General features: G+C 34.5%; 1 protein-coding gene across 8 annotated transcripts in view; it reads left to right on the top strand.

Annotated features, from left to right (window-relative positions):
- The window catches only part of Ccdc88a (coiled-coil domain containing 88A), a 159,764-nt gene that overhangs the window by 63,314 nt on the left and 79,175 nt on the right, over positions 1-17,275 (top strand). For all 8 annotated transcript variants that reach the window (XR_012907212.1, XM_075942535.1, XM_075942534.1 and 5 more), the window contains 5 exons: positions 1,566-1,635; positions 3,898-3,956; positions 9,352-9,435; positions 10,250-10,390; positions 14,738-14,910. Coding sequence is in view for 7 of the 8 variants with exons in the window: in XM_075942535.1 (XP_075798650.1) it covers positions 1,566-1,635; positions 3,898-3,956; positions 9,352-9,435; positions 10,250-10,390; positions 14,738-14,910 (527 nt within the window). In the remaining variant the exon portion in view is untranslated. The remainder of the gene's footprint in view (positions 1-1,565; positions 1,636-3,897; positions 3,957-9,351; positions 9,436-10,249; positions 10,391-14,737; positions 14,911-17,275) is intronic.

The raw sequence follows: 17,275 nt of genomic DNA, 5'->3' as shown, positions 1-17,275 counted from the left end.
GGAAATAGATGGATGGTTTACGAAAACAAATCTAAGATCTAAAATATCCTAGGGTAGCCAACTAGAAATTAATTTTCTTTTAACAAGATCTCCTGAGTAAATTGAGAGCATGGGGTCCTTGGGAGAGAGTTGAAGGGAAGGGGAGAGGCAGGAAGAGGAGCAGAGAAAAATGTAGAGCTCAATAAGAATCAATTAAAAAATAATTTTCTTTAAAAAAAATTGTGTAATTTTTAACTGTCTTTCTATTCCATATTACTATTATCAGAATTAAATTAACACTGTAAATTAAAAATAATTTTCATATTGATTTCAAGATAGTTTCAACAATTTAATGATTTTGTACTTTTGTTTAACTTTCTATTCTCTCCAACAAAAGTTGTTATAAACATAAGCTTAGAGTTCAGATTATATTGCTATTTGGTACACTATACTAAGCATTCATATTGTATGTTAATTTTACATAATAGTAAATTTAGCAATTATATCAAAATATAAGCAGACTCATGGTGTAAATGTCAGGGTGTGTTTGCATGAGGTCACTGCTGACTGCGGTGATGAGGGAGCATGAAGTCATCTTCTCATTGTGGGAACAGTGACTTGGGAGAAGTAGGGAACAATAGAATGGGAGGGTGGGTTACTGAGAAGAGAATGAATAAACAAGAGTTGTGGACTGTGCTGAAGATTATCACTCATTTGGACAGTTTTGCTTGTAACAGTTGACGGATACAGAGTGTCACATGGCAAGTCAATGGGTTAATGTTTCTGATTATCAATATTGACTCGTGTTCCTCAAAAATAAGTTTTTATTTTTTATCTGTAAAGTCTTTAAGATAAAACTTTTTCCCATAAGCTTTATTTAAGAGGGTGAATTTAAAAGTTTTATATTCAGAGGAAGGTTATTTTCATGAAATATGGTATAGACAAAATAGTGATTGCTGCCGGGTGGTGGTGGCGGCTTAACATTCAATGTTGATACCAGCACCGAGGAAGCAGAGGCAGGCAGATCTCTGTGATTTCTAGGCCAGCCTGATCTACAGAGTGAGTTCCAAGATAGCCAGGGCTGTTATTCAGAGAAACACCATCTCAAAAAACTAAAAAGAAAAAAGTAGCAATTGCTTTAAAATAAATATTTATGTTTTTAAAAACTTAAAGTGATAGTCTTCATTTTGCTTCAATGAAAAGAATCTAAAAATCAAAATAAATTGAGGTTTTTCCCTTTTAAGTTATTTACTTTATATTTTGAGATAGGGTTTCATTCTTTAGCTGAGGCTATCTCAGACTCAATATTTAAGCCAGGCTGATCTCAGACTTGTAAAAAGAACTCCTTTCTCAGCCTCACAGGTGAGAGAGTTATAGATATGAGCCACCATGCTTGATCATTTAAGTCTGTCATAACTTATTTAATTCATAAGGTGCAAAACTTAAGACATAATAGATCCTTTGCATGTTTGTTTTTAATGTAGCACGCCCACAGAAGTGTGTACAAATCCTAAATGATAATGTGGTGAGTCTTACCTAGTCAGCATTAGCCGTATAGTTACTAACTACTGGATATCATTTTACAGGAGACTTTGCAGCAGTTGATTATGATGTCATTGCCAAATGTCTTAATCATTGGCAAAAATCCCTTTTCTGGTAAGTTTTAAGTTGCTATGATGGGATAATAATGCCTTATGTTTTTGTAACACTAGTAATGTTTACCAGGGGCTTGATTATTTATCTCCATTCTCAGTAGGTTTTTCCACAACATCAGTAGGAAAAGTTGGGAATGATATTTCTGTTTGTAGAGAGAAAAGAAACTCACAATATTTAAGTTGTTGGTGAGATACACGTCAACACTAAATCAGTAATCTTCTCTGCCGTATTAAGCTGGTATTTTGGTGATATATTATGGTTTTTATTATCTCAGTCCAAGCAGTCATGTTAGAAAACAAATGATGTTGAAACTTGTTTTTAAGTTTTATACTTAAATGCTTATTTACTATTGCCAAAATTGTTGGAGCTCTGGATTTTCTTGTTTGTTTGCTAGTTCATTTTTATAATCATAAAAGGCATTCCAGCCTTTAAATTGAAAGTTTTACTAGTAAACATTTTAATTTATATTAAACAGCTTTAGTGGAAGGATGAAAGGCAGGTTTTTAGATTATTTAAATTATTATACTCAAAAACTCATGCTCTTTTACAATATTTTATTTTTATTTGTATTTTGCTGTTTCTGGAACATGCTCCTAGGGCCTTGTATACACCAGACAGTTGCTGTACCCATCCACCCTAGAATTTAATGTTTGAACAATTACCTAGTAGCTATGAAACATTTCAGGAAAGGACTTAATCCTTGCAGGCTGCATGATATTCAAATTGAATATGTCCTCTTTTACTTGAACCCTTGCCCAGTTGAAACAAAAAATAAAATCCAAATAGAAGGCAGTATGTAAGCAGCTGTTTTTTATAGAGGAAACTACCAATTAAATTCATTAGTAATAAACTCAGGAATTCAGTTACCTAGATAATCTTTTTTTAACCTAGATAATCTTTAGAGATACACAGGGAGATTAGCATGCAGAATGGAATTGTTTTTTATTTCATATGTATTTAGTAACTAACTACAAGTCATAGGGTAGAAATGGTTCATGTGCTAGAAAATCTTGTGGTTTGGTGAAAGATCCAAAGATGAATGTGAGATCATATAATTCATATGACAGAGATACGTACAAAATACTAAGGCATGTAAAAACATAGAGTGTTAATTATTCTTAAAATTATCAGGGTTAGAGTTGGGACTCTGGTGACATGTTCAAGAAGGACTGCACATATGAGATCTGTTTATGGTGGTGGAAGTGGTTCACTAAGGAATTGAGGAGGGGAAGGAAAGCAACTTGTAGCCAAAGTTACAACCGAAGAGTGTGTACTGATTGTTGAAATGACCTAGTAAGTCTAGAAAAAAATAGCTTCATGGAAAATAAGATGAAGTCTCTTATTCATCACAGGTAAGTTAACCTGATAGTGAAAATCTTTCTGAATTTTGTTTGTGGTTGTGTTCAGCCAAATGTTTTAAGACAATCTTAATTGAATGCATGTTAACAAAGATTGTTCTGCAGTTCTGTTAAAAGTTCTGGATAACTTTTATCCAGTTTTTAACATACAGATCTTTCTTTTCTTAAATTTATTATTGTGAAACAGGATCTCACACTGTAGACTCAAACTAGCTTGGAATTCACTGTGTAGCCCAGGGTAGCTCATGTAGTTCTACTTCAGTCTCTGGGGTGTTGGGATTATAGGTATGAACTACCATACCCAGTTTATTTTATTAGACTCACTGTGATGTACATTTAAGGTTTCGATCCTTAGGAACCTGTGCAGTGAGAAATATATTTAAATTGTATCAGTAGATGAACCATAATGTTTATATTTTACTAAAAACTACTAAAGAGGGGCAGACCCAAGCAACTCTGATATGTTCTTATATCAGCATAATCTAGAGGGATGGTAAATACAATTTAGAGAAAAGGTGTAGGTGCAGTTAGCATACTTAGCTTAAAGCTTCTTTATCTACACTGTAACTCTTAAGAAGGGGTATCCTAGCCAGGTGGTGGTGGCGCACACCGTTAGTCCCAGCACTCGGGAGGCAGAGGCAGGCGGATCTTTATGAGTTCTAGGTCAGCCTGGTCTACAAGAGCTAGTTCCAGGACAGGCTCCAATTAGAAGGAGTATCCTTGCCATGTCTCCTGCTGACATCATATTATGCACACAGAAACCACATGTTTAAATTACACCATTTATTTACAAAATTCATCTTTTGGTCAAGTTGTGGTGATTGACTCTTAGAGTTGATTGTTCCAGTTTCTGAAAGAGTTGAAACAAAGCTAAATGCTATATTCACTTGTGTTTTTATTTCAGAACAAGGCACAGAAGAAGTTAAAAAGTTGCTTTTACTCTTACTGGGTTGTGCAGTTCAGGTAAGTTAATGTTTTTCTTCATATTTTCATTCTTATAAACTGTCTTTGAGCTTCTGTCTAGTTTTCTGAAAGACTTGATAATTTTGAGTGTATCATCTTAAAATGAAATTATGTATGAGAGCATTTCCTTTATTTCAGAAGTTAGCTATAGCATCATGTCATGTATTAAAAGCTTTTAGTTAAGTTTTTCCTATTTAGATGCTTCTAATGACTCAGATCTTTATGCTTCTTCAGAGGCATCTCCCATACATCTCTTAGTTTGGTTGTACAAGCTTATGCTTCAGAAGAGAATAGAAGAGGGACTAATAGTGAGGAGAGGATTGGGGATTGAAGCAATAGTTTGAGAGCACTGACTTCTCTTTCAGAGGACACAGGTTTGTTTCCCAGCACACATGTGGTAGCACATAGCTGTCTGCAACTCTAGTATCATGGACTCCAGCACCTTCTTTTGGCCTTTGTGGGTACCAGGCACATACATGGTACGCAGGCACATGCCCCTCCACATAAAAATAAATAAATCTTAAAATACAGAATTTGTGGGAAATGTTTTGTGTATGGTATTTGTTTATGTATATGACTGTACAGGTATGCATGTAGACATGTGGAGGTCAGAGGTCAGTATCGTGTCAGTCACCTTATTTCTTCTTTTATTGGTTTATTTTTTTATTTTTTTTTCCAAGATAGGGTTTCTCTGTAGCTTTGGAGCCTGTCCTGGAGCTAGCTCTTGTAGGCCAGGCTGGCCTCAAACTCATAGACATCTACCTGCCTCTGCCTCCCAAGTACTGGGATTAAAGGCGTGCCTCACCACCACCCGGCTAAGTCACTTTATTTCTTGAGATAGGGTGTCTCACTGAACCTAGAACTCCCTGATTCAGTGCTACTTGCTGGCCACCAAATCCCAGGGATCCTCCCGTCTCTGCCTCCTATCATTGGAATTACAGTTTCATACCCAGCAAGCACTTTCCTTACAAATAATACTCTGTTTTATTGCTCCTTTATAAATGTTTGTATCAATATTAACTGCCAAGATTTATTGAATATGTACTTTGCCAGGTGTTATATTTTATTAAGGTTTTCTTATATTATTGAACATTTGCAAGAATAGTATGCTACTTTAATAATTACAGTGGGAGTCTATATATCTGCAACAAATTGAGATTGTCACTTTAGATTTAGATCAATTTGCTAATAGGCTAAAGAACGCTGGCATGACTTCCAAATCTACTATGCTAAATTTTTCATTAATTAGCGTAAAAAGTGTGTGTGTGTGTGTGTATACATGAACATACCATGACACACTTGTGTAAGTAAGAGGACAACCTTGTTGAGATTGTTTACCTGTGCCTCATTTTTTTTTTAAATTTCTGGGAGTTCTTCTGTCTCTGCCCAATCTTTGTAAGAGCCCTAGGATTAAAGTTGCACACAAAATCCAGGGGTTCCTATCGCAGGCTATCACACTTGTCTGGCAGACATTTTACCCACTGAGCTATATCTGAAGCCCAGTACTTTTTAAGAGAATAATTGTTGCATGATTAACAAAAACCCAGAGATAGATAGTAGGGTTCAACCTGAAGATCAGAAAAGCAAAGCAGGCAAGCTACCAGAGAGGTCTTACCTCTAGGAAATCTTCAGACTGAAAGAGAGTTAGTACCTGTCTCTTTTCGCCTTTTATTCCTCTTAAGTGCTGGAACTAAAGGTGTGCACCACCACTGCCCCAGCCTCTATGGCTAACTAGCGAGGCTGCTGATATTAAAGGTGTGTGCCACCACTGCCTGGCTTGTATGGCTGACTAGTGTGGCTGTTCTGTGTTCTGTTCTTATGGCAAGCTTTATCTATTAAAATACAAATTATATACCACTATATTTCCCCTTTTCTAAAATAAAAAAGAAGACTTTAACTAATGTAAGAAAAACTATATACAATAAATACAATAACTATACACAATATATACACGCAGTAAATACATCAACAATGTCTAGTTCATTTGCATTTGACAAATTCAGAGAAAATACTCCATGTCTATCTTATCTTGGTGAGTCCAAAGTCTTATACCGAATTTACTTTCTATCATAACTTGCTTTTTGTATTGGGTAAACAAAGAAAACTATAACTTCAACTCCTTCAGAGACCCAAGAAGGAAATAATATTAACTGAGTAAGTAAGAAGTATGAGCAAGCAACTTCCAAAAAAATGTGAAATGACAGAAACAGCTGCCTGGACAGTCACTCAAAGTCCCTCTGCATTTTGGGGTGTCCGTCTTTGGCCTACAGGCCTACCATATTTGACAGACTTTTCTTGTGAAGCAGAATATTCTAAAGGTCTGTTCTGCCTTGTCTTTACAATGCCTGGCAGTCACTTTCTTTTGTATCTTGTTTGTCCAATTAGGACAACATACTGTCAGCAGTCGAGGCAAGGACATTTTCTTGCCCAGTGGCTTACTTTTGCCACAAAAAAAGGAAATTCCATGTGGAATTTCTTTGATGCCCATTATTTCTCTCAAGTAGACTTGTGCTTCCAGGAGCATACATGTCTCGTTATCATTAAACAAAAAAGTACATATGTTATTAAAACATCTTAAATACCATATTCTGTAGATCTCTGAAATGTTTGAAGATGACCTGTCTTTCTAAAATATATCTTTATTTGACCTTGAAAACATATCTGATGTGACTTCAATTATCTAGGTGACTAACCTGCATTACATTGTTAAATAAGTTATAATGGTACAATACCTTGAACAAAAGTAGAAATGTATATATAGCATGTTCTACAAAATTAATCTCAATTCTGTATCAATACACAAAATTTGTATACAATATACAAAAATCCAATCCAATGTAAAATGTTTAAAACTAGTAGTTGCTTTTTAAAAGTAGATTCAGTAATCTAACTTTTTAGTTTATTAATAAATTATTTCAATCTACAGTTATACTAGCTCTTCATAGAATGAAATATTTGGGGTCTTGTTTTAGGGCTTGATTTTCCTTTTTTTTTTTTTTCTGAGACAGGGTTTCATGTATCTCAGACTGGCCCTACACTTGTGTAGCTCTGTTTTTCCTTAAATTCCTGATTCTTCTACTTCCATCTTCCAATGCTGGGATTGCAGGCATGTACACTATACCCAGTGTTTACAGTGCTTGAAATTGAACCTTGTATTCATGTGTGCTAGGCAAGCACTTTCCCAATTTAGCTACATCCCCAGCGTATGAAATGAGATTTTTGTAAATAAACAAGTTCACTGGTGATATTTAACATACATGTATGTAATTTATTTACATATATTTTATATTCTAGTTTGTGTTGACTCTTAGTGATGACTTTGGAGATATAATATTTAATTTACATGTAGCAATTAAATATGTATGTGGATAAGTGTGACTGTACACAGACACACACACACATATGGTAGGTAGTGATCAGATCAGGATTATTGGTGTACCTACTACCTCAAGACATTATTTCTTTGTTTTAAGGGCATACACAATTGTCTATACTGAAGATTTTGAAGTACTCAGTTAATTGTTGTTCACAATAATAATCCTACTGTACTATATATGACATAAATTATCCTATCCATTTATCTCTATATTTGTATCAATTCTCTGGTCTAATCTATTCCCACCATCTTCTTCTTAACACCCTTTCTAGCCCTAGTAATCACTATGGGCTGTGTTCATATGTAAATTAATTCATTACATTTCTGTATTGTGTTGTACATGATTGTTTACCTAACAGCTGATTAAATAGTAAGATAAATATAATGTCTGATGTTTCTGCTCTTCTAATTTGGTCATCAGGTCTTTAGTTGGAAACACTATTTTTACTCATTTACAGCTACTATATATACTACATTTCTTTTAAAAAAAAACCTTTCTTGATGAATGTTACATTGTATAAATGGTGAGCTTCTCAAGGTAGTGCTAGTGAAGAAACAGAGGCTTGCAGGGCTTATAAAAGGAAATGTTGGTTTCTTTTTAAACTGTAACAAAATCATAAAACAGTGGAATTGGGGTACTTTGAATAAATTTTATTTATTACATTTCATAATAACCCTGCCATTTTATGTTCTGATTGCCAAAAAAAACTATTTATAAGTCAGTAATTACAGAAATGTTGAATTAAAAGGTTGGGATTGTTTCTGAAAAGTTAGTTTACATACACTGTGAATACACAGTTAATTCTCAGTTGTTCTTACAGACCTGTTAATATTTCCTAGACCAAAAAAGTCAGTGTTTTTAAGCCTATTGATCTCTATTCCATTTCCTCCAAAACTCCTCAGTTCCTAATCAGACCTAGGAATTGTGCTTTCTGGTAGTTTACTTTAAAACATTTTTATATTGTAACAATACTTTAGTTTTTACTGGGATATAGAACTCTGGATGAAAGTGTAGAGTATGTTCAGATTGTGTAATGACAGAAATAGAGCATTAGCAACTTAAGTAACATGAATCAGAGCTTTGTAAGTTTCTTACTGATCACAGAGCCAGTTTTTCTTCTTCAGGGTTTATTGTCTCCTCTGGCTCTGTAATTGGCCCAGGGGATGCATCTTAGCTTGGCACAAGGCGGTGCTGTCTATTTGTATGCCCCTCTCATTTGGTAGCTGCAGGAATACAGTTGTATCCGCAGTTGAATTTCAATATACGGGATGTAGACAGAAACAGAGATGAAGATGTTTATTGTTATTTAATCCTTATTGGGAAAAGATTATGTTTATATTTTATGTTTTTAGCAGAAATAAAACTTTAAAGAGTTGATAACAAGGAATTGCTGCCTTGTTCCTATTTGGTTACAAATGTTTTTATAATTATTAAATTTTGTCCCTGGTTTCTTTGTTGCAGTAGAAACAAACCAGGTATTTATTGTATTACTTTATAAATGTTGACCTGGGCCATCAGAGTTAGTTTCTTTTATTAAGATTGATAGGCTGAATATGAGAATAAATTGTAAGCTTGAAGTAAAAATTGCCGAATTTTTCCCCCAAGAAGAAAGGCGGTGTTGTTTGGTGACAGTCAGGGACTGACTGAGAGTTTTGGCAGTATTCCGAATTCTGCCACTGACTCACTGTGGTTTTTGGCAGTCACTTGTTCTCTCTGAAACAAGTTCTTGATTCTTTACTTCTCTGTTTGTTAAGTTAGCATAATAATATCCTGACCTCAGATGTGCTGTGTAATATGTTCCTACTTCAGAACTTTCCAGTGTAAAACTGTAGAGTTCAGAGTCTGGCTCTTAAATATTTCAAAATCATTGTATCTTCATTAGGTAAGTATATCAGAGGTTGTTTAAATGTAGAACAAAACCCTCAATGTACTGTTGAAATGTTGTAAAGCTTGATGCTTATAGGTAGCATTTTAAGGACAATATAGAGTCTGAATGGTACCCCCTTCATTTTTTTCAGTGTCAGAAAAAGGAAGAATTTATTGAAAGAATTCAAGGTTTAGATTTTGATACAAAAGCAGCAGTTGCCGCACATATTCAAGAGGTAACTACTTATATATACTTAATGTGTTTTTATGAAGTTTGCAGTGTGCTTTCTAATAATATCTCCCCAAATACTTAGTTACAAGATAAACAAGAACAATTAAAGATCAAATATAAATCAACCTTACTTTTATGTAAATTGACTTTCTTTCGAGATAGATAATCCGCAGTGACATGTGTTATGTATGGCACAGTGCTTTCCACACATTTACTTTTTCTTCTCTAAGAGGACATGAGGATATTGAATGAATTTTGTTTTTATTAGGTAGCACACAATGAATGATAGGCATAAAGATAATAAACTTAGTCTGTGTGTCTTTTTCTTAAATGAATGATCATTTTTATTGAGCTGTTATTCGAATTGCACAAATACATTGATTATTTAAAAATATTCATATAAAACAAATTTGAGGCATAATGTACCATGTCAAATTGTAGATGTTAATGTAATTTTTAATTAAAATTTACTTTAAAAGCTTCCACTTCCATAACTATTTACTCATGAGCTATAAATCTTACAATGTCTTTTGTAGAGTTAGGTTATATATTAAATTTTGCGTGTTGGGAGAGAATTCTAAAATTGTGTAAATTGGTTATACTTAAAATATTCTCAGATGACTATTTCGTGTCATCTTTTTCTCTTAGTTAATTTCAGAGTCCAGATGAGAGTTTATTTTTTCAGTTAAAATGTTTAGTTTTGTCATTTATTTCAAATCTACTTCTTTCTGCTTTTATAATTGAGCTGATTTCGTACTAAACTGAAATCAATATTTAATTATTAGCCATTCTTTGATTGTTTGATTGCCTCTTTAAAGGTAACTCATAATCAGGAAAATGTGTTTGACCTGCAATGGATGGAGGTGACAGATATGTCTCAGGAAGATATAGAACCACTCTTGAAGAATATGGCATCACATCTAAAAAGACTGATAGATGAGAGAGATGAACATTCAGAGGTTGGTTCTTTCATTGTATTATGGAAGTTTGCTTTCTTAAAAGAAAAAATGTTTTCTAGAATGGATATTGTTTTTTAGTGGCAGATAATAAACTTTAGTCATTCTTTGGTGTCAGTGCAGCGTATTGGTTCTAGGACCTTCTTAAGTACTTGAGAGGCCCAGGAAGGTGGACCTCTGAGTTCAAGGCTAGCCTGATCTAAAGAGTGAGTTCCAGAACAGATGTAGCTACACAGAGAAACCCTGACACAAAACGGATACTAAAGCCAAAAATGCTTAGTTTCTTTTCTTAAAAAAGGTACAGTGTTTACATATAAAACTACAGATATCGGGGCTGGAGAGATGGCTCAGAGGTTAAGAGCATTGCCTGCTCTTCCAAAGGTCCTGAGTTCAATTTCCAGCAACCACATGGTGGCTCACAACCATCTGTAATGAGGTCTGGTGCCCTCTTCTGGCCTTCAGGCACAACGCAGAAAGAATATTGTATACATAATAAATAAATAAATATTTTTTTTAAAAAAAGTAAAAAAAACTACAGATATCTTGTATATTGTAAATCATCTTTTAATTACCTATAATAATGCATAGTATGTAAATAATAGAAAAATAGTTGATATGCTGCATTATTTAGGGTGGTGGCAAGAAAAAACCTGTACATGTACAGTGCAAACACAGAGATTCCTCCTTATTATCTTCTATCCACAATTGGTTTAATTTGCAGATGTGAAAACTAGGTGGTGCATGAACTATAATGTCTTTCTTTTTTTGTTTTGTTTTTTTTGTTTTGTTTTGTTTTGCATGTGTGTGTGTAAAACACAAGAATTAGAGAAGAAATAAAAGAGCCTTGGATTTCTTTTTTTTTTTTAAAGATTTACTTAGTTATCATGTATATAGTATTCTGCTTAAATGTATGCCTGCAGGACAGAAGAGTGCACTAGATCTCCTTACAGATGGATGTGAGCCACCATGTGGTTGCTGGGAATTGAACTCAGGACCTCGGGAAGAGCAGCCAGTGCTCTTAATTTCTGAGCCATCTCTCCAGTCCCCGAACCTTGGATTTCTAATAAGCGCATTATTATTAGGTTTTTTCTCTCTTTTTTTTAAATCATTATTATTCTGATTTTGTTCCTGTTTTTCAAGTTACCCCATTACTTTGGCAATAGTGCAGAACTGTGAAACTGAATATATAGTTGATATAAGTGGAAAATGCATTGCCTTGAAGCATAAGAATTTGCTAAATTTCTTGATTTTGTTGCCCATTTGATCCCAAGTTAGTTGGGGAGGGGACAAGCAGTTAGGGAATCAGTGGTCAAACAACCCTTTTGTTTTATTTTATTCTTTAAAATTATTTTTACAAGGTCTCGCGTACCCCAGACAGATCTCAAAGTTAACATGTGTCTGAGGCTGACCATGAATTCCTCTTCTTGCTTCCAATTACCAAGTACTGTGATTTTAGGTGTGAGCAGCCAAGCCAAGGTTCCAGAGACCTTGCTAGTCAAATTGATCTAGAGGGAATCCATTTTAAATTTAATCATCTCATCTTTATGTGATGGTTCTAGTATCTCAGATTACTACTCAGGTTGATTTGAAAATTAAACTCCTGTAGCATATCAACAATCAGCAGTTATAACCAAAGTTTACAAACCAGTCTCTTTAGTTTTATTACAGACGTTATTATTACCAGGTTTCCTGGTGATCATTGTCTAATACTTAGGTGCATTTAATTGTTCCTATGCAAAAAGTTTATTAAGAATTTTAGTTGATACCAACTTGGTAAATTATTCTAAAATTTGTATTTTAGAAAAATGTATGGTGGAGGAACTTAGTAGAAAAAGTCAGTAATGTACAGAAGCTTCTTATAGACTTAGCTTTAACTATCAAAGAGAAATTTAGAATTGTTAATAGGTTTAGACCTCTTACAAGTTTAGAAAACAGCAGTAGTCAGCCATAAATAACTTAGTACTCGATGAACAAGTACATCTCACATATACAATGGGAAAACGTTTGTTTAATTAAAACAAACACATATAGACCAGGTTTCAAATAGCAGGAGTAGCCAAATATTGTAGTCCTTTTATCTGAAGATAATGAATACAGCTGGCAAATACCAAGAGCTTTCTGACTATTGAAGATCTAGATGCAAATAATATTGTATAAAAGGAGCACTTACTGTTTGTCTTTGCATATGTAATACTTGAACTTCCTCTACAAAATGGCCATAGCATTTAGGCAAAGCTTAGTATAGAGCATATAAGCCCTCAAATACATATGTATCCATAATTATAGACATAATGGTAGCGAATATAATCAATATATATTTAACAAGAGTCATAAAATACTCATTTAAATCAGAGGATTAAGATACTTTGAAAGATTTGCTTTCTCATCATGCAGTGGTAGCGAATGCCACTTGGGAGGCAGAGGCGGGTAGATCTCAGTGAGTTCAAGGGTGGCCTGGTCTACAAAGCAAGTTCGAGGACAGCCAACACTGTTATAAAGAGAAACATTGTCTCAGGGGGAAAAATACTTTGTCTAAGTAATAAAGTAAACCAGTTTTTAAAGAAAACTTTGCTTTAAACATAGAAAATTATATCCTGCTTCTGTATTAGTATATATTTTGACCTTGGGAATTTTTTTCTTTTTTTTCCCCCAGATAGGGTTTTACTTTGTTGCTCTGGCTGTCCTGGAACTCACTATGCAAAAACCAGGCTGCCCTGGAACTCACAGAGAGCCACCTGCTCTGCTTCCTAAGTGCCAAGATTAACATGTGTCATTCTCCCCAGCCATGGGGATTTCTTTAAATACCCTTTAGTAATAGCCAGCCTAACCATACATTTACCAGTTATTTTTACGTTTCATCTGTCACAAGCCTTGTTGTGATATACTTTATTTAAATTTCCTGCTTTGTCCTTATATAAAGTACAGCTCCAGGCTGCCCTGACCCATTGGTTATTGGAATATACCACCATGGACTGCTGTATTTTTCTTGGTTCTAAATTACTCGTATGTTACATAGTGAAATATTTTTAACACCTTTTTTGTGCTTCATACTATGCTAGATGAGAGGATGAAAGATACAGAGGAGGAATAACAGATTATTTCTGGTTTATTGAGGAAAAAAACTACATTATTTTTAAGTAGAAATGAAGGCTAGTATATAATTAGGTACTAATTGGTTTGTATAGGAATCAAATGTTCATTAACTATTATCTCCTAAGTACTATTATTAAAATCAGGGAGTGTTAGAAAAATTAAAGATAATTAAGACAACAAGAAAAATGAACAAAAAGTTGACTCTGGAAATGGAGCCTTCGTCCACTGTGGAGAATAATGTTGCATTGTCCATAAAGACAGGAATTTCCAAGATGTGCTTCTGGATGGGAGGACAGGTGTCTGCCAGGGACATATAAAGTCACCTTCAGGAGTAACAAGGAAGGAATTTGGTGCTTCTCTCTCTCTTTTTTTTAAACATAGAAGCTGTGTGCATATCTTTGAAGAACAAAAAGGAAAAATAGAAGTTTATGCATGTTTTGAGTGAAAATTATATAATAATGAAGCAGCTAACCCTAGGTGATTAGTTGGAGAAGAGGTCATTGATTGAGAAGTGATGATAGCAGGGTTTTTTTTTTCCATTTTACATACTAACCCCAGTTCCCTTCCCTCCCCTTCAACCAGCCCCCATCCACTCCTCAGAGAGGAGTAAGGCCTCCTTGGGGGGGTCAACAAAGTCTGGCATACCAAGGTGAGGCAGGACCAAGCCCCTCCCCCCTGCAGCAAATAACCATTTTTGCTATTAGCTATCATAATTGGATATCACAGTTGTAGACAGATCACTTTTTGATTTTCTTTCTTGTGTCGACATGTCTTTTATACCTTTCCAATAGTTGTTATCTTATTATTTTGTCATGTGATTTCTTTTATTTAAAAAGAAAACCTAGGGCGATGAAAAAAAAGCATTGATGTGTTTCAGTGTTACCTGCTAAATACCTCATGCATAAACTGTTGAATTAAAACTTGAAATGACAGCTAATATTAAAAAGAAAAAAAAAGGTGTTTTTGTTGTTGTTATTTCCTTTTTTCAGAGACAGAGTCTCGCCATGTAGCCATGGCTGAACCAAAAGTCACTAGTAGACCACACTGGCCTTAAACTCACAGTGAACCACCCACCACCTTCATCTGTGCCTCCGAAGTGCTGGGATTTAGGGTTTGCACCACCTCACCTGGCAAAGTCTAGATGCTTTTGATTAATGAGTTGATCAAAATCAATCAGTGACTAGTGTTGCCATGTCTAGGTTACTGATGTTTAGAACAACACTAAAACCGATTCTGTGTTTACCCTGTAATTCTCAGACTATCGTAGAGCTCTCTGAAGAGCGAGATGGTCTTCATTTTCTACCCCATGCCTCTTCATCTGCGCAGTCACCCTGCGGTTCTCCGGGCATGAAGCGGACAGAGAGTCGACAGCACCTCTCAGTGGAACTGGCTGATGCTAAGGCCAAGATCCGAAGACTGAGACAGGAACTGTAAGTCCCTGAGTTTCAGTGTTCTCTGAAACCATGTGGTAACAAAGATGACTTTAGCGGTATTTTAAGTTTGACAATAAACCATTGTCCTGTCTTAACCTAAATCAAATTATTTATTAGTGTTTTGTCAAACTGAGAAAAATTTGCCTACAATCCTCAAGGATAAGCAAGAGAACTCAGCAATTCATGGTCATTCTCAGATACAAAGTAAATCTGAGCTTAGACTGGACTATGTGAAACCCTGCCTGAATAATAGTAGGAATGACAATAATGTTTTCAGAGACTGAATTGTTGACATAGATTATTACAAAAATAATTTTATATGTACAATGTTGTCATTGATGTGCCAGTCATCTACTTAATAAAATATTCAGATTTCATTAGTACTGATAAAATTGTACTTACTAAGTTATCAAAGCTCACTACAGAAAATACAGTATAAATTTTACATATTCACTTTTGGAGGAACCACAAGTGAAAGCAAGACCAATCTTTGCTGAAGATTTTGTGTTTTGTACTTTAAGGAGAACAAAGGAATTTTGATTTATAGGTTTTTTCTTTTTTAAAATTTGTTTTCCTGGAATTTGAGCTTCAGAATGTAGGTTTTAAATTTAAATACACAGAATAGTAATTACTTTTGTTTATTAATTATTTAAAGTAACTTAGAAAAGTGAATTGGATATGTAAGGTAGAAAAAGCATTAAATAGTCTGTAGGAAAATTTGAAAACAAAAAATAATCTTTCATTTGTGGATATCTGCATTATTATGTGTCTATTGAAGTGAACACACCCAGGATATTCTATAAACAGCTGCACCAGGAAAATTAGAGAAGAGATTGCTGTTATTAGTTTGACTGGCAGCTAATGGATAGCCTAAACAGTGAGCACTAGTTCTTTCCATATAATTTAGCCCAATCTTCTCCAGTCTTTAGATGAAGCATGCAATTAGAGCTGCAGTGCTGGCTGTGAATTCATTTACCATGTTGCATTATATTAGAGTTTAATTTTCAAATAGAATTTACTTGGCCTTGGAATATATTAAAAATTCAAACAACCTTGAGAAGATTGACAAAAATTGTTTTTGTGTGTAATGATTTGAAAATATAAGTGGAGGCTTTTGAGTGAGCGAAGATAGCAGATGCATGCAGCAAGTATTTCAGTAGCTGCAGTTTATCAAACCCCATCTCTTTGAAAACGTCTTCTTTTATATATTTCTTAAGAGGACATTTACCAAATCTTTCTTTTGTTTCAAAAGAGACAAATATTTCCTGTAGTGGATTAGCAGCAGAAATCTTGGTTTAAAAAAAAAGTCCAGACTGTTTATACCTAAAGGAAACTATAAAATAATTAGAATGTTATGGGTAATACCAAATAGTATAATTGATTTTGATTTACAGAGTAAAAGTATGATTTATGATTAAATGGAATAACTAATTCTTTATAAATTAAGATTTTTATACAATAATTAACATTATTGAAGACTTCCTTCAGTAGTCCTTTCAACCACCATTGGTTATATGTTTTGGGAGTTTCTTTAATATAATGATTTAATTATTTTATTAAAAAAGAAAATACTTTTGCTAAGATATAATTCAGAATCTGACAAAACAAAATGAGAGTTAGAAATAAGAGTGCAGTCAAGATAGTGCTTGCTGTTAAGGCTGACAGCCTGAGTTTGATTGCTAGAACCCACATGGTGGAAAGAAGGAGAGAACCTTTCTCAGTCAAGTTGTTCTCTAACCTCCACCCATACACCACGACACTCAGCCTCCTTCCTTCAGCAAATGAATAAATCGGGGGGGGGGCTGAAGAGGGGCTAATAATTTACAAATAAGAAATTTAAATAGCATGATGTTAACGTTCTTTAGCAGAGCAGTTTGACAGTAGATATCGAGAACCAAGACTATAGTTTTCTTTTAGAAATATGTCCAGACATATAATACAGACTTTTTAGAGTACTCTTTAAAAATATATATGTATATATGTGTGTGTGTGTGTGTGTGTGTGTGTGTGTGTGTGTGTGTGTGTGTATACAGCATTCCTCCCATGTGTGCCTGAAAGCCAGAAGGGGGCACCAAGTCTCATTATAGATGGCTGTGAGCCACCATGTAGTTGCTGGGAATTGAACTCAGGACCTCTGGAAGAGCAGTCAGTGCTCTTAACCACTGAGCCGTCTCTCCAGCCCCTAGAGTACTCTTGTAAATTAAACACTACTCATTATATTGAAAACTAAAACCTACTTAGTAAATTATATTTCTTTTATCAGAAAAATTTGTGGGTTTTGAACACAGAAAAACATGAAGATATGTAAAAGTAAGCTGTTTATTCAGTGCCCTTTATTATTAGACAACAGAAAGCAGAAAAT

The sequence above is a fragment of the Microtus pennsylvanicus genome, chromosome 12 (genome assembly GCF_037038515.1).
Source record: "Microtus pennsylvanicus isolate mMicPen1 chromosome 12, mMicPen1.hap1, whole genome shotgun sequence".
Taxonomy (NCBI): domain Eukaryota; kingdom Metazoa; phylum Chordata; class Mammalia; order Rodentia; family Cricetidae; genus Microtus; species Microtus pennsylvanicus.
This window is presented reverse-complemented; position numbering and strand designations above follow the sequence as displayed.